The 20,935-nt window shown below is 39.2% G+C and overlaps 6 protein-coding genes across 6 annotated transcripts; 4 read left to right on the top strand and 2 right to left on the bottom strand.

The window, feature by feature from the left end:
- Window positions 1-5: 5 nt before the first annotated feature.
- Window positions 6-2,011, bottom strand: L201_001868 (uncharacterized protein; the record flags this gene model as incomplete). Its single annotated transcript, XM_066217653.1, has 6 exons — window positions 6-670; window positions 754-893; window positions 968-1,163; window positions 1,254-1,685; window positions 1,767-1,883; window positions 1,945-2,011. The coding sequence occupies 6 exons, from the start codon at window positions 2,009-2,011 to the stop codon at window positions 6-8; spliced, it is 1,617 nt and encodes a 538-aa protein (XP_066073750.1).
- A 458-nt stretch (window positions 2,012-2,469) lies between these two features.
- On the top strand, window positions 2,470-6,599 carry L201_001867 (uncharacterized protein; the record flags this gene model as incomplete). The annotated part of the gene is made up of 17 exons (XM_066217652.1): window positions 2,470-2,608; window positions 2,665-2,837; window positions 2,927-3,161; window positions 3,251-3,504; window positions 3,572-3,661; window positions 3,729-3,879; window positions 3,945-4,116; window positions 4,186-4,607; window positions 4,676-4,744; window positions 4,816-4,994; window positions 5,055-5,161; window positions 5,221-5,490; window positions 5,560-5,683; window positions 5,747-5,893; window positions 5,957-6,246; window positions 6,315-6,495; window positions 6,561-6,599. 17 exons carry the CDS (start codon window positions 2,470-2,472, stop codon window positions 6,597-6,599), a joined length of 3,042 nt encoding a protein of 1,013 aa, XP_066073749.1.
- Window positions 6,600-7,171: 572 nt separating this feature from the next.
- L201_001866 (uncharacterized protein) lies at window positions 7,172-9,658 on the top strand (the record flags this gene model as incomplete). Its single annotated transcript, XM_066217651.1, has 13 exons — window positions 7,172-7,401; window positions 7,476-7,488; window positions 7,615-7,763; window positions 7,854-7,897; window positions 7,978-8,022; window positions 8,118-8,173; window positions 8,264-8,647; window positions 8,744-8,757; window positions 8,845-8,963; window positions 9,057-9,138; window positions 9,226-9,346; window positions 9,413-9,485; window positions 9,552-9,658. The coding sequence occupies 13 exons, from the start codon at window positions 7,172-7,174 to the stop codon at window positions 9,656-9,658; spliced, it is 1,437 nt and encodes a 478-aa protein (XP_066073748.1).
- A 493-nt stretch (window positions 9,659-10,151) lies between these two features.
- L201_001865 (uncharacterized protein) lies at window positions 10,152-11,396 on the top strand (the record flags this gene model as incomplete). Its single annotated transcript, XM_066217650.1, has 7 exons — window positions 10,152-10,243; window positions 10,359-10,522; window positions 10,612-10,670; window positions 10,721-10,790; window positions 10,862-10,937; window positions 11,045-11,149; window positions 11,249-11,396. The coding sequence occupies 7 exons, from the start codon at window positions 10,152-10,154 to the stop codon at window positions 11,394-11,396; spliced, it is 714 nt and encodes a 237-aa protein (XP_066073747.1).
- A 561-nt stretch (window positions 11,397-11,957) lies between these two features.
- On the bottom strand, window positions 11,958-14,597 carry L201_001864 (uncharacterized protein; the record flags this gene model as incomplete). Its single annotated transcript, XM_066217649.1, has 4 exons — window positions 11,958-12,702; window positions 12,771-13,832; window positions 13,959-14,110; window positions 14,163-14,597. The coding sequence occupies 4 exons, from the start codon at window positions 14,595-14,597 to the stop codon at window positions 11,958-11,960; spliced, it is 2,394 nt and encodes a 797-aa protein (XP_066073746.1).
- Window positions 14,598-17,791: 3,194 nt separating this feature from the next.
- On the top strand, window positions 17,792-20,019 carry L201_001863 (uncharacterized protein; the record flags this gene model as incomplete). The annotated part of the gene is made up of 8 exons (XM_066217648.1): window positions 17,792-17,956; window positions 18,025-18,154; window positions 18,222-18,700; window positions 18,777-19,001; window positions 19,057-19,142; window positions 19,200-19,413; window positions 19,479-19,758; window positions 19,835-20,019. 8 exons carry the CDS (start codon window positions 17,792-17,794, stop codon window positions 20,017-20,019), a joined length of 1,764 nt encoding a protein of 587 aa, XP_066073745.1.
- Window positions 20,020-20,935: the final 916 nt, after the last annotated feature.

Below are 20,935 nucleotides of genomic sequence, written 5' to 3'. Positions count from 1 at the left end.
ACAATCTATATATTCAGAGTATATGCTTCGTGATCGTTTATGACGAAAACGACAAAGGCTATTCCAACAGCACTTACAGCAATCAAAGCAGCACTTACCCAAATGAAAATATCGCCAATCGATTGATGTATATCACCTTTAGCGTAAGCATCTCTACAGGCTAATTCTAATTCTTTACCTAAAGTGTTTAGACTAAATTGATTTTCGACTCTATTCCTAGCAGATTTAGAAATTTGTTCACGGTCATCCGTTGATAAATTGTACAGAAAAGCCAAAGATTTGGACCATTCATCTTCATTTGGTGAAACCAACAAACCAGTACCAACTTCTGGAGATTGTTTGAAATCTATAATGGTTTCTGTTGGTCCACCTGAATTTACAGCTAAAACAGGTAATCCACATGACATCGCCTCGATAGGTACAATACCAAAATGTTCGTTAGATGGTGTATATAGTAAACCTCTTGTATTCTCAGATGTCAACAAATGAGTTCTTTGGTTATTCGAAAAATTCAATATGAATAATATTTGGGTATTTTCCAACGGGGGCTCAATCGATCGATCTGTACTTGATGATGATATCGTATGATGTCGTAAATGCAATTCACCACATAACTTTTGTAAACTTGCTAATGTCTCCTTGTTATCGATTTCATCCTTATCATATCCACCTGATTACAAAGGATGCTGTATCTGTCAGTTCCGTTCGAAGAGTCGGGATTGAATGTTTGTGACTGCATGAGACGTGACATACCTCCAAGAACCATTCTGAGGTTCTCAAACTCATCATCAGGTATCAAAGCATCATCTCTCAATTTTGCAAAAGCTTTTATAGCCAAAGCCACGTTTTTCTTAGCTTCGAATCGATTGAATGATATAAATGTAGGTCTCTCTCTGTTTATATAGTACAAGCGGTCAACTTCCCAATCTATACAGGAGATGGATGATGTTAAATCCAGTCAACTTACGAAGATATCAATTCTATCTCGGGATCAGATTTTGCTTTACCCTTACCCTTTTGATTCGATGCCGAAGGTGGTTGATATGCGTTGATGTCTATACATGGATAAACTACTCTAGGCGGTCGTTTAGCTAATGAAGGGAAAGCTCTCGCATAAATTCTGGAAGTGAATTTTGAGTTTGATAACACTATGTCCGCTTGACCTACGATAATAAGTATGTACAAGCAGGAGTTTGCATATTAGCGGAATGTTCGTGAGATTGATGTTAATCACTGATACGATTATAACTTACCGGTAGTGAATTCTTCCAATTTATCTATCGGATATCTATAGATTCTTTTCAATAAACTAACTCCACTTTTTCCAGTACTCCTTTGCATTAATTGTTTTGTCTCATCTGTTGAATCTGACTTTTTATCAATATCTAATTCCCAACCACCAGATAATAATTTATCTGGGAAATGACAATAAAATAATATTCTTGTACCTGTAAATAATTTTAAAAATGGTATTGAAATTGATTGTTGATCAATTATAAATACATCAAAATGCTTTAAAGGTGCCAATGGATTGAAGAAACTTGAAGGTTCAGGCCACATAATTGACATTACTAGAAGGAAACTCAATAACAATGACCTCAATATTGAGAATATTATTGTCAGTGGATATTTCTTCGTAAAAGTTCGTGGTAAAGATGATCCTAATACATGAACTTTTAATGTACCTGTTTCAAATCAATTCAGATCGTATATCTACCTGTCAGCTACGAATACCTGTATTTCAAGTATTAAATCACATAACTTACCATCTCTTGTTTCTTCGAAACATCTTTTGGGATCATGTCTGGAAGTGAACATTACCACTTCATGACCCAGGTTTTGTAAAGATACCGCAGCATCCACCACCAGTCTTTCAGCGCCACCTTTTAGAGGAAATAAGTTAGCTTGAAACACAGCCAAATGGCCTGTTGGTGGTGAACTTGCCTATACCCAAATCAGGGTGTATAAATCCTATCCTCAGCTTTTCTGGCTGTTTCACTGGAGGTGCCATTATATTGAGCCTGACTAATTATGCTCTTGAGTTGAATGCAACTCATGAGCAGGAAGCAACGATATACCAGTCACTAAAAGCTGAAATAGCAAAATGAAGACCTTTATCTCCTTGTAACACGTCCACTAACCGGGTACCAAGACCAGGTACAGTAGACCGCTGAAATGATATATATATGATGGACGTCATATGTTGACGGTGATCACCGCTGTTCCACTTCATTATATTTATATATTTATAATCGGCTGAATTGTTGCTAAATGGGCTAAATCAATAAGGATATCTTTCGATCTTTGAGTTTTGCCTCCATCTGAAAGGTTCATTATATTATATCACGTATTTCACGATTTATCAGCTTTAACCATTGGGACTTTCATATTTCTGGTTTTGATAGATCAGTACTTGTGCACAGGTGAAAGCCAAAGGCAGTCAAAACTCAGTAGCATTGTTGAAAAACAATGGCAGCAACTACAGCGGCTCTTCCGAGCTCATCAAAGCCTCATCCTCCCATCACTATCCTCAAAAGAGCTAGAGCAGATGTACCTTTATCTCAAAATAAGTTTTTGAAGAAGACCGCCAGAGGAAAGGTTATGAACAGTGAGCTGATACTCTGGTCTTCAAGCTAAAGCTGACATTCAATCCCACCATCTTAGTACTGCGAGAAAGGTATCTAAGAGATGATATACCATGTGGATTTGAAGGGTGTAAATTGTGTCAAGATTTTCCAGGATATAGACCTGTATTGCCTACTAAAGGATATACAGAACATACTAAATATGGTGAAGGACATTGGTTAGTCATTGATACAAATATAGTCTTGCATCAAGTTAGTTATGTTTTCTCTGTCATATTCGTTTTTAATCTGGCGTCAGTCGATACAATCTGACTTGGTTTATGGTTTTATTTCCCCTTTAGATCGATTTATTGACTGCTTTACCTATCAATTTACCATTGATTATACCCTCAACAACAATAAGAGAAACCAGACATAGATCCTTACCTCTATATAATAGATTACAGCAATTAATCCAAGATGAAGATAGATGTATCTGGGTTTGGTGGAACGAAGAAAGACGAGAAACTGCTACTTTACCTAAACAAGTTGAAGATGGTGAAGAGAAAGAAACTATAAATGACAAAAACGATAGAGGTAACTTTCTCTCTTCTCCTGCGTTCATTAAGGAAGTGTTGTGGAAGCTCATTTCGAATTTCGGATGAATCCCATACATCATTATATAGCAATTCGTCAAACCTTACATTTCTACCCTGAACATATATCCCAATCAACATCGAAATATCCAAAATTAGTTTTATTGACTGATGATAGAAGAAATAGAGAAATTGCTGATGGTGAAGGATTGATTGCTATTTCAGCTAGAGATTATGTTGATGGATTGGTTGGCGAAGAGAGGGAAAGATTAGTAGATCTAGTTGTAGGTGGTGTTGATGAAATCTCTTTAGGAGAAAAGAAAGGCAAGAGAATATATCAAGATGTAAGTCACGTCTTTCACCTGGATTGGGTTATGGTCATTTTCTGATTAACAATTGCGATTCAAATAGTATCTGCCCCAAGATACCTTACTCGCTGGCGTCAAGACTGGTAGATATCATCAAGGTCATTTCAATGCTAACCAGTATAATTACCTTGAGGTAAGCTAAGTTTCCACTCAGGCAAAGGTGAAAGACTTCAGGCTTACTTTTCGCTTGTTGATCCCAGGGTACCGTTAATGTGCCTGGTCTCACTAAGCCTGTGCTTCTGGTCGGAAGAGAAGCAATGAATAGATCAGTAAATGGCGATATAGTTGTAGTAGAAATTCTACCGGAATCTGAATGGAAAGCCCCAGGATCAGAAGTTGTTGATCAGGATGGTAAGCTCATTATATTAACCTGCAGTCGTACGCAGAACCAATTGAGCTAATTTATCACGCCCTAGTCGCTCTCCGAGACGATGATGCGGACGATGACGAATCGCCCGGACTCGCTGAGAAAGAGAGACAGAAAGCTAAAGCAGAGAAGATGGATGTTGATCAAGAGACAAAACGAAAGCCAAAGGATATTCTGCCTACTGGTCGAGTAGTAGGAATCGTCAAGAGAAATTGGCGAGCGTAAGTTGTTTTTCTCGCTGGTTGTACCTATTTAACGAGACTTTAAGCTGACCTTTAGCTTGATTATAGATATGTATGCCATTTAGATCGATCATCATTATCAGATGCGGCATTAACATCATTATCACAACAAACAGTATTTGCTACCCCATTATCAACATCATTACCTAGAATCAGATTAAGAACTAGACAAGCACCACAATTATTAGATCAAAAAATATTAGTTACAATTGATTCTTGGTCAATTAATTCAAGATATCCTGATGGACATTTCGTTAGATCATTGGGTAAAGTTGAATCAAAAGAAGCTGAACAAGAATCTTTATTATTGGAATATGAAGTTCCATATAGACCTTTTGGAAGAGCTATTTTGAACTGTCTGCCTGAACAAGGTGATAAATGGAAAGTACCAGAAAAGAAACCTGAAAATCTAGAATGGAGAGATAGAGAAGATTTGAGAGATTTGATCGTTTGCAGTATCGATCCTCCAGGTAAGTGTCTTTCAGCTGACCAATCCAACATCCTCTTAATACTTAGCTAATATAACTCTCGTCTACAGGTTGTCAGGATATTGATGATGCTCTACACGCTAGAAGATTACCGAATGGTAATATCGAAGCTGGTGTTCGTGAGTGATCCTTTCTATTATTGATAATAGTATGAGTTAGATATACTTGCTAATTTATCCTGCTCCTATAGATATCGCCGATGTATCCCATTTCGTACATCCTGATAATCCTATGGATTCTGAAGCCGCTTCTCGAGGAACAACAGTATATCTTGTTGATAAACGTATCGATATGTTGCCGTCACTCCTCGGTACAAACCTTTGCTCATTGAGGCCTTTTGTAGAAAGATTGGCTTTCTCAGTCATCTGGGTGAGCTGATCTTAAGCCTACAAACAGCTTCGGAGAGTCAGCTAACGATATCATTCGCAGGAAATGAATGAACAAGGAGAGGTCGTGAAAGTAAGGTTCGCTAAATCTGTTATTGCTTCCAAAGAAGCTTTCACCTATGAAGCCGCCCAATTGCGAAAAGATGACAAGTAAGCTTTCTGGAGTCCCGTTTGTTCTCACATGACAAAGCTGACATTCTTCACTGTAGATCCCTCAATGACCCTCTAACCCAATCCATCCGACTTCTGAATACACTTGCTATAAAATTGAAGGAAGGTCGTATGAAAGCTGGTGCATTATCATTATCATCACCAGAGCTGAAGATTCACCTAAACTCCTCTGAGAGTACTGAACCTATCGACGTTGAACAGAAACAACAAAGAGAGACTAATAGTTTAGTAGAAGAGTTCATGTTGTTAGCCAATATCAGTGTAGCTGCTAAAATTCAGGAAACTTTCCCTGCTACAGCAGTATTGAGGTAAGCTGTATCATGTGTTTTTGTGGTGTATAGCCGTTTGACTCAGCTGATAATGTTATTTTGTTATAGACGACATTGCCCACCACCAAAAACCAACTTTGAAGCTTTACAGGATATTTTGCAAAAAAGAAAGAATATGACTTTGGATGTTTCCAGCTCGGGCGCTTTGGCTAAATCTTTAGATGCATGTGTAGTAAGTGAATCTTTGCTTGCCTGTGTTCATGATTTTTATCCTAACTGCTCTCTGGTTCTATAGGACCCAAAAGAGCCTGAATTCAATACTTTGGTCAGAATCATGGCTACAAGATGTATGTTATCTGCGGAATACTTCTGTTCAGGTAGTGTATCGAAAGAAACATATGGTCACTATGGTTTAGCCAGTCCAATTTATACCCATTTCACCGTAAGTATCCTTCTTTGGCTTTTTACACCACTTGACACAAATACTGATTAAATACCTTGACAGTCCCCAATTCGACGTTACGCAGATGTTTTAGCACATAGACAACTAGCAGCAGCAATCAACTATACGCCTTTACATCCATCCTTACAATCGAAATCACATGTAGAGAAGACCTTAAATGTAGTTAACAAGAGACATAGATTAGCACAAATGGCAGGTAGAGCAAGTGTTGAATTCTATGTAGGGTTAGCACTGAAAGCTAGAGGTGAAAGGACAGGATCATCAAGAAGTAGTAGAGAAGAAGCATTTGTTATCAGGACATTCAAGAATGGTTTGGCTGTATTTGTATCTAAGTATGTTCCTGTCTTGTTGTTCTTCGACTATGAAAGCTACACACAAACTGAATGTTTCGCTCGTATAGACTCGGTTTAGAAGGACTCATAACGTTCAAGAAGGATACACATACATTCGATTCTGAAAACTATACTATCAGAGTGCCTAAACCAGATGGTAAAGGAGAAGTTAGCATCTCAGTATTTGATAAAATTACTGTAGATATAAGTATTGAGAAGGACCCAAATACACAAAGGGGTAAAGTAAAGGTGAGCCCATCAATCTTATATTTCTCGTCAACTAGTGCGTACGCTGATTTTCTGACCAAATATAGATGGTTATGGTTGGACCTGTATCTTCTGAGAACTTGTAATATACTTATTCATCTGCTTGGTAGATTTTTGTAAGCAATAATATGAACATGCATCACCATACATCATAGCTCGTTTCACTTTCATTCAATTTTCAAACAGCACATCTGCTATGACCTGCTATTATACAGTAGAGACATGGGGCACCGAGTAGAACACACAAGAAAGCAAAAGGGTTGAATGTAAATGTCCGATGTACACACAGATAGAACCAGTCAACGTCCTTTACAAGGGGCACGCAACACGTTCAACGATTTTCTACAACCCGCAACGACGATAGCAAAACAGTACGAATATCTTACAGGACACGATCAAGGATACTTACGGATGACACCCTATACTAGGAAACTCCGCATGACGGAATGAAAGGATGTCTGGAAAGAACAGGAAAGCCAGGGACTAACGATATTCTTTGTTGACACAACATGCATATTCTTGCATCCAAAAGCAAGTTGAAACGGTGTGAGTTTCAAACGTATATCAATAGCTTCTACAATATCAACGTTATCCCGATCATTTACTCCAACAGGTCATAATCTTTGTTGCCCATAGAAAAGGAAAACATCTAGAGGTTATGCGAATATCTATCCTGTTACAATTTATCGTTCTGTTCACTTTGGAAACTTCAGCTTCGCCAACATCTTATAGGGATCAATCACCAATATCAAGTACTAATTCACGTTGGACAAAAAACAAAAGAGACAATTGGACTCCAAATACAAATTCGGACGCAGGGGTGAATAACGGAGATACAGGATTCTCATGGGGGAGCGACCCTATGAGAGGCGTTAACATTGGTGGATGGTGAGTCTTGGGGATCATCTCTTGTGGTCAACTGGTAGAGGCATATATTCACGAGTTTACATGGTGATGGGCAGGTTGGTCTTGGAGGTATGTTTTCCTATTTTAACCAGAATCTAGAATATGAACTCCCCTATAATGCTGGAGGAGATTTGTTGATCTGAGATCTACCTCTTCGAACATACATCTTGAAACACCCCCTCTCATTTCTCATAGCCTTGGATTACGCCCTCAATGTTTCAAGGTAAACCGGAGTGGGTGGTTGACGAATGGACTTATGGGGTCTATATGGGATATCAAAATGATACAATGGGTGAAATTAGACAGCATTGGAATACATGGTTTACATATGCCGAGCTAAAAGAGTGAGTTCTCGTGATACAGATCAAAATGGTGATTGTGGAGAAATGGTAGTAGGATGTCTAAGTGCTTAACATTGAATGGTTCTACTCCAGTATTGCTGCTGTTGGATTGAATACTATACGTGTACAAATTGGATGTAAGTTTACATAACTGGAAGCTTCATAAGAGCGCAAAGAACTACTTTTAAGGGTTTCAGCTGAATCGTATATTCGTTAGTTTGGTCTGTCATTCCTCTAGAGAATGGGGAACCGTTCTTAGTTGGTGAGCACTATACCTTTAATATTCAGCTATTAAGCGAATCAGAATCCAAAGCATAAGCTAATCACCTTGTCCCCTTGCGTATTTGCATAAATTAGGAGCATACGATTATCTAAAATTAGCTGTTACTTGGGCTGCAAGTCTAGGATTAAAGGTAAATATAAAAGATTTTTATCATTTTCTTGATCTGAAACCTGGATGCTCTCATGCTAACACATATTCTTGATGTATTGCGTTATTATAGGTTATGATAGATTTACATGGAGCACCAGGAGGACAAAATTCATGGGATAATTCTGGATTTAGAGGTATCAGAGAATGGTTTTATAACGATACGAATGTTTCTAGAACATTGAACGCTATAACGGTGTTAACTGAAGAATTCTTGAAAGATCAATATCAAGATACGGTTGTAGCAATTCAATTATTGAATGAACCTTTCCCATGTAATGATTGGGAATTAAATACATTGAAGAATTATTATCAAAATTCATATCATCTAATAAGAGATAGAAGTAACCAGAAACAAAAAAGGATCACGGTTGGTTTAGATCAAGCTTACCAAGGTTTACAAACCTGGGAATGGTTTATGAAATGGCCTGATTATGTCGATGTTTCAATGGATATTGTGAGTTGACGTCCAGTTGTGCTTTCGATTCATCTGATGGCGAAAATTGAAGCCGATTGATAGCTGAACTTTTGCCTGCGGCTCATCCATATACAGCATATCTACTCTATGTAAGTGGACCATGCCTATCCGAGTGCTGGAATTCTCTCAATGACTGACACTGCTTTCCATCATTGTCTGCTATTACGAACGAAAAGGTTTGACCTGAACCTTTTGGCTATGGGATACAATGAGAATTTGAATTGGTATTGTAGTCAAGTCGATTACCTCAAGAATTCCAATAATGCACATTGGACTATAGTAGGGGAATTTACGCGTAAGTCAGCCTAAACTCAATGTTGGACATTTCAATCATGTTGAGGTGAATCATGGAAAGGCTGATCTGGTGACTTTTAATCTCTGTTCACAGCTGCAAATACAGATTGTGCTTTCTGGTTGAATGGGAGAGGTAGAGGCGCCAGATACGATAACACGTTGAATACTTCGAAGCCGTAAGCTATTTTCTTCAAAGTCAATGCTTGGCAAAAAAAAGTAATTTACTTGCTAACATCCGTTATATTCCTCCCTCACTCATATAGACTACAATATCCAGGTGATTGTAATGCGAAAACAGGTGCCGACCCCTCCAAATTCTCGGCGGAATATGTCGATTACTTAGCCAGAAGTTTCGAAATTCAAACCTGGGTATATGAACAGGCTGTAAGACAGATTCTCCCTCTTACTGCACATTAATAGCAGCTCACAAGCTAACTTCGTCCCTTTTAGTCAGGATACGTAGTTTGGTGTTGGAAAACTGAACAAGCAGCAGATTGGTCAATGCAAACTGGTATAACGTACGGTGAGCAACACGTCTGATCGGAGGTGAATTTGCACAGAGATCATTACTGACAGTTCATCGTTCCAGGCTGGATACCGAATCCGATCACAGCCAAACCAAAGTTGTCCATTTATCCTTCCTCACAGCTCATGCCGTATGGTTTTATCGATTTGTATCTGTATTTGTCCATATAGCACACCATGCAGCAACCGTACCGATACCAAATCAACATACACACCTACACCAAACTCAAAATCCAGTGGTATCCCTTCGATCCACTCCATTTCTTCGGGCATATACATTCTAGTGGTATTGATCTTCTCATTCCGAATTTTATACGCTATATAATGACCCTGTTCGTATATCTCAAACACGATGGCTATAAAATGCATAGTTGTAACGCATTCAATGCCGCCAAGCAGAATAAGAAAGAACAGGTTTGCTGGAATCACCCCTTCCGCCGGAGACATTCCGTGCCTCGTGTGATGAGGGTGATATTCTAAAATTGACGTCAGACATGCGACTATGGTAACTATATTTGTAGTAGTTCGATGCTAAGATTAAGATATATACATATGTTTCTCCAACTCGTCGGTCAAGAATTTCTCATCACCCACATTCCCTTGGAGAAAGTTATAATTACACCACTCTCTTAGAGTCCTAACACAAGCAAGGATCACGACCAATATGCCAAGAGAAGAAGATGATAAGATGGCTCAAGCTGAGCAGGCTGGATATCATTCTTCAGCTTATATGGCTGCAGGAGAAGCACAAATGAGGTAAGCTGAATCACCAACAATGCGACGAATGAGGCTTCCACTGTGTCATTCAGGTGTTTCACATCATATAAATCACATCCATCTTAGCTGACGTTTGCTTTGGTCGTTTTCCTAGTTTTACACCTATAAATCAGATTCATCAACATTTATGTGGATTACATATATATTCACATGATGAGAAAAGAGCAGTAAAAGCACATCATTATTGTACACATCTAAGAAAAGATTTGCATCAATGTGTTATTTATGATAGTGATGATAAAAATGCTAGACTGATTGGTAAGTCACAACCACAGATATCTGAGTCAAATTGGACAAAACTCGCTTTAAAGGAAGTTAGCTTTTGCTGATGGATCAGACCGACACAGGTATAGAATATCTCATACCAGAAGAAGTTTTCGTAAAGCTCCCTGAAGATGAAAAGAAGGTAAGTCCATCACTGCATTCATACAAGCTCTTACACTATCTTTTGTTTAGTATTGGCATTCTCATAAATTTGAAGTCGATTCAGGAATGTTGATGTTAGGTACTAAGTCCGTTGTACCAAGTAAGCTGATAGACATTAATGAACACTGTTCATCACGATCAGTCGAACTGATGTCTATCAAATAACATTAGATGCGATGACGGATTTAGCAGAACGTCCAGCAATGTTAGAATTGCACAGAACATATGGTAAAACTACACATACCTGGTTAGTCCTTCCCTCCACCTTCTGTCTCTTTATTATTTTTGTTTCCCCACATTTAAGCTAGTACATTTAAGCTGATATAGTGACTGTATCTGATCATTATCGAACAGGGCTTTCGATCAATATCCTGATTTACCATTAGGTCCACCACAAATCATGATGGCATATACAGAAGATTCACAAATTGATAAAGAACTGTTAGCAGAACGAGATAGGTGAGTTATTTTATTCCGATATCCCACACTCAAGTATATATAGAATTCAAGGGTTGACTGGGTTCGTTAAGTTTTACTTACATATTCCATATTGGATAGGGAAATGGGTGTAGACACAAATGCTAAAAGAGAAGTAAGAAAAAACTATTTGATCAAAGAAAATTTAGAAAATCCACCTGCGGAAGGTTCAGATCAAATTTGGAGTAAAGGTAGAAAAGGTCAATTAGAATGGGTTGATCAAAAATAATTAACTTGCTCGAGTTAGAACTGAAATCCCTCATCAAGTAATCAAATTTTACAGTTTCGCCAATATCAAAAGGAGGTTTGCGTATTTCAGAATATATCTCTTATAATTCATTGTATACCGTACGATTAAGTGGAAGATTGAAGTGTTTCAAATAGTCATATTTTTAATTAGCTATGTATTCGACTTGTAATGTTTACATATAATTTATGCATATAAGTAAGAGGGCTTGATTTTTGTTTCTACTTAGCAAAATGTAAAACGCCAAAAAGTCCCTTTTATGAACCACTCAAAATAGTGTATAAATTCCAAATATTGTATCAAGATGTCATTCACAAAACTACAGCGTGAAGAGAGAGAATAAATTTCTTTGAAAGGTAAATTGCGACCCCGATATTCTATATGTGAAGTTAACAGCAGCGATATTTATTCGTTCTATACAGATCTATTCTACATATTGTCTACAATAAGATATTGTTGTAAGAAATCAAGTCAAAAGATAGATAGATATTTTATAAGAGAGAAAAGAGCTTTTTATGAAAAGATGGGATAAGGACAGACATTCTATACAGTTATATCCACAGAATCATTATTCAGATCATCTAAGAAGTTGAAATTGCCTTTGTTATCTGAAGATGATGATGAACTTTGAGTATGGTGTGAATGTGAACTTTCTTGGGAATTTTGTTTATGCGGTTGCGGTTGAGGTTGTAACTGCGACCCCGATTGAATACCAGAATTAGGTGTTAACGGTTGATTTATGATATTCTGACCTAATCTCAATTCATCAAATGAACTATTATGATGAATCTGTTGTTGTTTTTGTGAATTACTATAATTGTTATAATTTGTTTGTGCAGGAGATACAGAATGTCTTGAATAAGGTGAAACTGATGAATGAGGATGCTGTTGGAAATTTGATGTATGAAGTGATGTTAATCCGTTCAGCACGTTACTGTTGCCATTTCCAGTTGAATCTGATGAAGGGAATTGTTGCATTGAAACAGATCTGACTGGTATTTGCTGATGTTGCATATTGTTATTAAATACCCCTTGAGGAATTTGGAAATGATTGTTTTCTGAAGGTGAAACACTAGCACTTGATGAGGATGGCATTGATGACATCGAGACAGGTGAAGGATCCAAATCGGCCGAAGATAAACCTCCTCCACCAGCTAAAAATTGACTTCCTTCAAATGTACCGTCATCAGAAGTGAAATGGCTGTTCAAAGGCGAAGGTCGGATCGGGGTCATCCCATTACTATTGCTTAAACCCATAATTCCAATTTGATGTAGTAAATCAGCAGGACTATAAAAATCGAAAGTAAGTTTAGGTCAGTACCAAAGCACGTAATATCAACGGATGGAACTACTCACGCAGAAGATCTTCTCGATTCAGGATCGAAGCCATCCAGTTCTTCCTGGCCCGTAGCACCATTGAGGTCTTGCGTGATCCAATCGCCTAAACCGTTATCCTCTAGATCCGTGTTATTTCCATTATCAGTGGTATACGTGTTTATAGAAGCTATAGAACCCATTCTACCTCTTTGTTGGAAAGCGAGGAATAACTGCTGTTGTCTAGCTGCTTCAGCTTCGTCCAAGATAGGAACATGGTGTTGAGGTTGTTGATGACCTTCGGTACCGAAAGAGAAAGATGGATTGGGTAACGGTGCATTAGGTGAAAATGCCATCGATGGATTATATGGTGCTCCATTTGGTAAAAATGCTACCGGTGAGATCGATGTGGAAGGATCATATGCACTGGATTGTGGTGTCATATAATTACCTGTAAAGTCTGATTCCGGGTCAAGGAATACTTGTTGTTGATCATCTGAGTCTAAGATATGATGAGCGACATCATCATCCTTGATCGTACCCAATTCTCTCGGAAGACCGACTTGATGTTGATTGGTAACTACTCTAGGAGGAGTGAAGGGTCCGCTTGAGATCAATTGAGCAGCACCGGGCATACTTGCTCTTCTGGTATTGTTTCGCATAGCTGTAAGATGGAGAGCAGAGGGCATAACTCGAACCACAGGTGATATCTTTGGACTAGGTCCAGGACCGTTAGGGATGTTTGGACCAGCTGTTATAGGTGTAGGATAAGGTATACTTTGCCTTCTAGCAGCTGCAGCTGAACCTATCAAAGGTGACCGTTGAGGTGAGACGAAGCCTGGAGGACGTAACCCTCTGTTTTGACCTGATGCGGCTGCAGCTGCACGTTTAGCCACAAACATTCCAATCTGAGCGGCTTCACCGTTAGCTAAAGAAGCTCTTCTGGCCATAGGTGGTGGACCCATAGGCGGTAACAGCATTGATCTATGGTTCATTTGTTGCTGGATTGGTGAAGTTATTGCCGAAGGTTTCTCTGGTGTCTTTTGTTGATCTTCGTCATCTTCCTTATCTTCCTTTTTAGCTAAACCCTTCATTTTGGCTCGACTGAGTATATTCATGAGTCAGCGTGTGTCAGCTACAGTAACTAAATTGCCGAATTTCAGAAGGATACGGGTGCGCCTATAAGATAGAAAAAGCGAGCTGACAGTTGAACAATGAACGAAAACTTACCGGTTCTGAAACCAAACCTGCACATTTCTCTTAGTCATTCCCAGTTGCGCAGCAAGGTGTTCTCTTAATGCATTATCAGGTTTTGGATTAATATCATACCAGTATTCTAATATTTTGAGTTGATCAGGAGTTGTTCTTCGTCTATGCTTGACCTGATAGATTATCAGCATATGCCCGTTGAGCGCATTAGGGGAGATGACTCACTTCGAGATTGCTATAAACCATATCTTGACCTTCATGAGCACCGTCTGCCCACTCATCTGCCCATGGACCACTTTGAGGCATCGAACCGAAATGAAAGTTCGGAACTACTGCACCTCCATTCATCTCCATGCCTGGATATACCATACCAGGTTGACCATGTTGTACTATACTGGGAGGTGGATAAGGTGCAACAAACTGTTGTTGAGGGAGATGTTGCGGATGTTGAAATTGTTCCGTTGGGATAGGATATCCATGAGGAATTTGACCATTTATACCATAATATGGAGTCTGTGGTGGTGGCCCTTGAAGGTGCATCGGTATCTGCTGTTGGTGGGGTTGAGGTTTAGCATAAGTACTTGGACCAGCTTGTGATTGTGATTGATCGATGAAGATCTGATTTGAGTTCAGGTAACCCTGCTGAAGCGGGAGTGACATATTGCGTGCGAGGTTATTGCAGCTATTTGTGTTTTAAAACTTCTCTGTCAGCACATTCAGATCGATAATATCGAATGATAGGGTGTTGCTTGTCAAGGATCTCCACGAAGCGACAGAATATTCTGGTCTACAAAGATTGATCTATCTGGGTAGTTTACATCTTGATGATAAATTGCTAAATTGCTACAATCTGCACCAAACGACTCCTTCAAGCAAGGATGCGGATAGACAGAGATGGTGTTTTGGGTAAGATAGAATTTCCTCACACTTACAGTGTTGAGATTTGCGCTTGCAAACTCCGATGATCTATGGATGTATGAAATTCCTTTGATTGGATCTTCTATAGAGCTGCTGACCCTTCCCGTTTAGAAGCTGAACAAGCCGATGATAGGAGTGGAAGAAAAAGGATGCAGTTGAGTTGAGATAGTGTGTATCCGAGAATTGCTATCGATATGACTAAGACGATAGATTATAATTTAGGTGACGAGATGGTAGTCACAAAGGGTCTGAAATGATGTTGATACGAGATTCCGCAGTGACCTTTCTGATAGCGGTTATAGAACTTTTAATGCTAATGATGAGATTGATAGTATGATTACTGATATGTTGCGAGGACTCTCTGAGAAACAATCTGTCAGTGATACTCTTCCCACAGGAGCACCACGAAGGTGTAATGAAGCAATTTATGGGTGTAGGGCGAAAAGCGGGAAGCACATGTGGGAAAAAGGATTCGAAGTAGAGATAAGTTACTCACCTGGTTTTAGCCCCAGTATTGTTCCCACCGAGATGACGATTAGTCGCAGTATTTACTATTTCTATTGTTCAATCCTTTTTTGTTTGGCCTCGATGCATATGTATTCATATGCACGACCAGTGCTGGTAGATTATGTGGATTATTTAACTAACGTTGAAAAACGATACTAGATAGCTGCTGCTATTTTTTCTTCGGTATCCGAGATTTTCGAGAGTTTACTATGTCTTGTTGAGTCTGTTTTTCTCTGCTGAACGATCAATGTTGGAGGCGATTGATGGTGATGACGAGGATGTATAGCCTAGACAATTTACAGTCTGAGCGAGCTAGACGATGCCTTTCGATGTCCGAAACTCCGATGTGAATGCCCTTTCTCCTTATACTTTTCTCGAGCTAATGAATGCTAGTAACAGTTACGCGTCAAAATGCGAAGGTTGTCGAAGCAGGTGTATCGTTTGTGGTCAGACTTGTTGCTTCCTTCTAAGGTGATGATCTTCAGAAGATGTCGAAAGGTGAGAAAGTCGATTTTGTTCCCGATAACGAAAAGAGGGTGATGAAGAATACCGTTTCTAGCTATGATGTATTATCAAGGAACCGAAAAGGCGCTAAGAAAGAAAAAAAGAGACAACTGAGAAAAAGAGATGTATTTGGTGTACTTCACGGAATATAAGTTGAAATGATGAACATGAGAGCTAAGCACGAGCTTTAGTTTAGCGTACCGATTTAAAGTGAGAGAGATATATTAGTAAATCTCACTTTCTATATGAGTATGTGTGGCCTTTGACCTATTTTGCTGTACGGTAACTATTTTTACGATGATATGGGGTTTTATCGGTTTATGGGTTTAAACGGTAAATGGTATGCAACGAAAAGAAACAAGCGTTTAAGTTAAACAGCTCAAAAGGGAGGGTATCAAAATAAAAAGGGAAATCGGGAGAATCAAAGAGTAAGGTAAGGCTGTAGTACGAATACGGTCTACGGTTAACGGCCAACGGTATTCACATATTTTGCTCTTTAAGGGTAAGTCAACAAGAATCAGAGAAAAACGAGAAAAAATAGAAGGAAAAAAACAAGTCTAGGGTATCTCGTTAAGGCTTTTCCGATTCGTTCTAGTCTTGATTTCGAAAAGAGAAGCCTTAGAGAAGCAGGCGTAGAAGCGATAAAAACATAAGGGAAACAAAATGATCTTCATGAATAGTTTCTTACGATTAACCTACATGTACTTCTATCGACTTCCTTCCTGTCGTTGACTATCCACTAAGAACCACAACACATGAGTACCGTCCATTCTCAAACAATTTGGCTCCCATGCCTAATCAAGTCAACTGAGGGGTTATAGCGTTGTCAGATACACTTCACGCATACCGGTCCTTTTGAACACACTGGAACGACTCGACAATCCGTCAAACCAAAGCAGGAAGACCTCTTGATGGATACCAAGGCGAGATGCAGCAGTTTTGAAGATACTGCTTGTTTAAGGGTAAAAGGAGTGAATGCCAAAAGGAGGCACGGGAATACGTGCCTCGATTGTATTCTCAGCTACATATGTAGATCTTCCTTAAATGGCAATTATTATACCATTTTTACCATCATTTGACACTCGCTCTTGCTCAGCTGTTCAATCCTATCTGTACCTCTTGATATTGGGATTGTAAGCTTGTATATAAGCAGAGCTGTTTGAGGTATGGTTAAATTTTGATTTGCTGTACGGGGAAAGATGCTTCAAAGTTACCCTTGTTCCGGACCCGCATGGTAAGTATGTTGTAAACTGTAAAAAACCAAGATCGTGAAAATATAATGGACGAACTTCAGGGTAAGCCATGAGGAGAGCTGGAGAAGTTGCTGAATTGGGCAATTTTTCGATCCAAGCGGATATAATCAGCTGGCTGTTCACCTGTTCCAGAGATAAGGTGTACATGAGAGTTCTAATGATTGGCCGTGTGCCGAATTATTGATGAATCCGTCTCGAAGCGTTGAGGGAGATGTGAAGAGTACCTTGTAAGAGCTGCACACACGGTAAGAGACTATTCATACCCCCTGACATACGAGAATGCACGACTGACATCGCAAATCATACCAACACGACCAATCTTTACGATGGCCGATATAACGACAAACAAGGAAATAAAGTGGGAGCTGAAAAATGTCGTCTGTGGCTTTGAGCGGGGAGCAGGTGAATGAGAGCATGACAACCTCGGCTTGTGATCAAAAAAAACGACACCGAGCCTTAAATTAGGCTCGCAATCATTTTGGCTGTTCCGCTCCAAATGCCTAAACCTGCTATGCGGGGCTCCAGCTGAACCACGTTTCTTACCGGAAATCTCGAAGAAATGTTCTAGCTACAGTATCAACATTCCTCTTTGCCCTTGCTAGGCTGTCTGATTTTACGATAGTTAATAACTGTCTGTAGTTTTGGCTTGAACAGTCAACCTCAAAATTCAGGATGGATCCCAACGCAGAAGATAGGCCACCCACTGTGGAAGTGGTGGAGATTGATGTTGAGGCGAAACGAGAAGTTCTTCCAACCCCAAAAACGGAAGATATACCCAAAATTCCTTCGCCGGACTCGAATGAACAGGCTCAACAGACTGCAACAACAACTGGTAATGTGGGTTGAATCATCAACGCACTCAAGTTTCTCGATTATGAAGCTGATATCTTTGTGATTTCGAACAGGAACAACAGATACCGCCGCCTGAATTCCAACCGCTATCAGCGAGTAACATATTTCGTACAGCTTTAGGCCAATCTCCAATAACGCTTCCCCCTTCCCCTGCAAAACCTTTCTTATCACATTATCCAGAAGGTGAGTCTGAGACCTTATGACACTACATAAAACACTAAGCTGAAACATGATGCTTGTTCATTCCTAGGATCGAATGATGACCCCGAGAAAATCAGACAACAGCATGAAGAAGAGTTCCAAAGACGTCTGAGAGGAGAGTATGAACAAGCTCAGCGTCGAGTTGGGGAAGTGGTATCAGAAAATATGGATCGACCACTTCGACTAACATCTATCAAACTATCACCAGCACCTAAAACAACTCGATCAGGATTCTTGAACTCTCTATTATCACCTTTTATATCATCACCTTCAGCATCTTATAAACCATCTTTCTTAAACCCTGCTCCACCATTACCAACGAATTTACATGAAATTTTGATATCTACAAAAGCACTAGTTGCTCATCTGAATGAATTTGGCATTTATGATATGGATAAAGTCGGAATTAGGTTTGAACCTAAACGAGGAGGTGATTCGGATGAGATTGAAATGGTTTTATCATTAAGAGAAAAAGGTAGATTATTCTTAAAAGCTGGTACAGAAGTAGGTGGTGGTGAAGGTGGAGGTGTAAGTTTCGTTCTAACCAATCAGCCATCTCTATACATTATGCAGAACTGATTTATGATTGGGTTCGGGAAACTAGAACGTCACAGCTAGAATAAGGAATATATTCGGTGGTGCAGAATCATTAGAAGGAAATGCATCAATAGGTACAAAAACGAAATCAGCTTATCAAGTATCACTCACTACTCCCCTCTTTGCATCTCCCTTATTGTCCTTTGGCGTTTCTGGTTTCTCCTTGGATAGAGATAACAGTGCTTTCGCAAGTCATAGGGAAAGAACTCAAGGTGCTAGAGCTAAGCTAAGTGTAAGTGAGGGAATGCAATATGTATTTGACAAGGCTTAGCTAACAAAGGTCTTAGGCAATATCACCATGGGGTACACATGATCTTCAATATGAATTGGTCAATCGAGCTATAGATCATCTCACACCTAATGCTTCAGTATCGTAAGAGTTTTCGCCCAAACGTTTCGGGATAAATGATTAATGTGTTCATCATTTTAGAATACGAGAACTCGCTATACCTTCTACGAAATCCTCTATATCGCATATATGGACATCTGATACTCGTGATGACCTCTGGATGGGTACAAAAGGAAGATTACTTAAATTCACTCATGAATATGCTGGATTACCTGGTTCATCAGAGAAAGCCAAATTCTTCAAATCTACCACAATGTCTCAGTTGAGTAGAGCCTTGTATCCCGGCTCTAACATAGTAAGTATCATGCAGCTTAGTTACTTTAACCCGGCAGATTCAGCTAATAGTGTTATACCTTGTAGCATTACTCTATATCATCTCTTACTACGATGCTTTTACCTCTCTTCCCTGCGAATCTTGGACCCACTTATCTACCCGATAGAACTTACTTGGGTGGACCTAATTCTGTTCGGGGCTGGGGAGTAGGCGGTTTAGGTAGACGAGACGGTCCTGATTCTCTAGGTGGTGATCTCAGTTGGGCATTGGGATTATCGGTTTTTGCACCTATACCTAAGAAAGAACATTGGCCATTGAAATTACATGGGTTCATAAATAGTGGAAAAGTTGTTGCTTATGATCGAGGTCAGTCACATGTCTTACAAATAGCGTTGTTGTATTGGCACTCCGGATTCTTTCAGCTGATGTCCTTTCGGTATAGCTCGTTCATTTACCGATAACCTAACGAAACTATATAGTTCACCCAATCTTTCCGTTGGACTCGGTTTGATGTACAGATTAGAACCTATTCGAATAGAACTGAATTTCTCCATGCCTCTCATAGGCCGTAAAGGTGAAAGAACTTCCAGGGGTTTAGGTGTAGGTGTAGGAATAGAATTCTTGTAAAACAGCATACAATAAACCCATAATCAATAATCATGCATAGTGCATAAAACAGGATTTTCGTTTTGGTTTGGATTGTAACCGGACTTACCCCAGAGATACAAAGCGAGGGGCATGAAATTTGATCAGACTTCCTGTACAGATTCGTGGAGCATATGATAGAGGTTCATCGTATGCCAAAACATTGGTTTTACTTATAGTAGTGTGAGGAGGTAATTCTTCATAAATGTCGGCTCATAAGTGAGACCTCCATGCCGTGATGATGAAAACTCGGTAAGTTGCCATTCTTATCGGTATATTATCCACTATAGACAGGAATCAAGTAATTTCAATCTAAATTCCTTTACCTGTCAAATTCCGATAATGTCAATTTCAATTCAGTTCTTATCTTTTGGATACGTTAGCAAATTGAATTCCTTTGAACTCCTTCTGGCAGTACCGCTGATCTGAGATCTATGTATGTAACAGACTTGCCTATAACTATATAAGCCAAGTTTGTCGTACCTCTTGTTATTTCACTTCTCTATTTGAAGTGCGAATATATGGATTTTAAGATTGCCATAAGCATACTTTTCTTTGGGTTTTTTTTTTTCGTTTCATTTTGTCTATACGTTCACGATTTGAGGTCTACATCCCAGAAAGAACTGTGAACACCATTTAAGCGCAAAATCACAAAGAAGGTATATTGCATTTTGCTCATGCTTTTATCTCAATGTGATCAGATCTATTGTATACCAAGACACCGCGGGCTGTATGATGGAGTGTGACCTTATTACATATCAAGTTAACAACGGCGGATATGAGATTTGCGCCGTGCTATCATGCCTAGAACAATAAAAAATTAAAGTACTAATCGGTTCAAGCATTTTAACGCTGTTCATAAAGTGTTACCTTATCTTGGCACGTTTAGCCTTGATTC

Source organism: Kwoniella dendrophila, chromosome 2 (genome assembly GCF_036810415.1).
Source record: "Kwoniella dendrophila CBS 6074 chromosome 2, complete sequence".
NCBI classification, from domain to species: Eukaryota; Fungi; Basidiomycota; class Tremellomycetes; order Tremellales; family Cryptococcaceae; genus Kwoniella; species Kwoniella dendrophila.
Note: the sequence above shows the minus strand (reverse complement) of the source record. Positions and strands in the feature narration are given on the sequence as shown.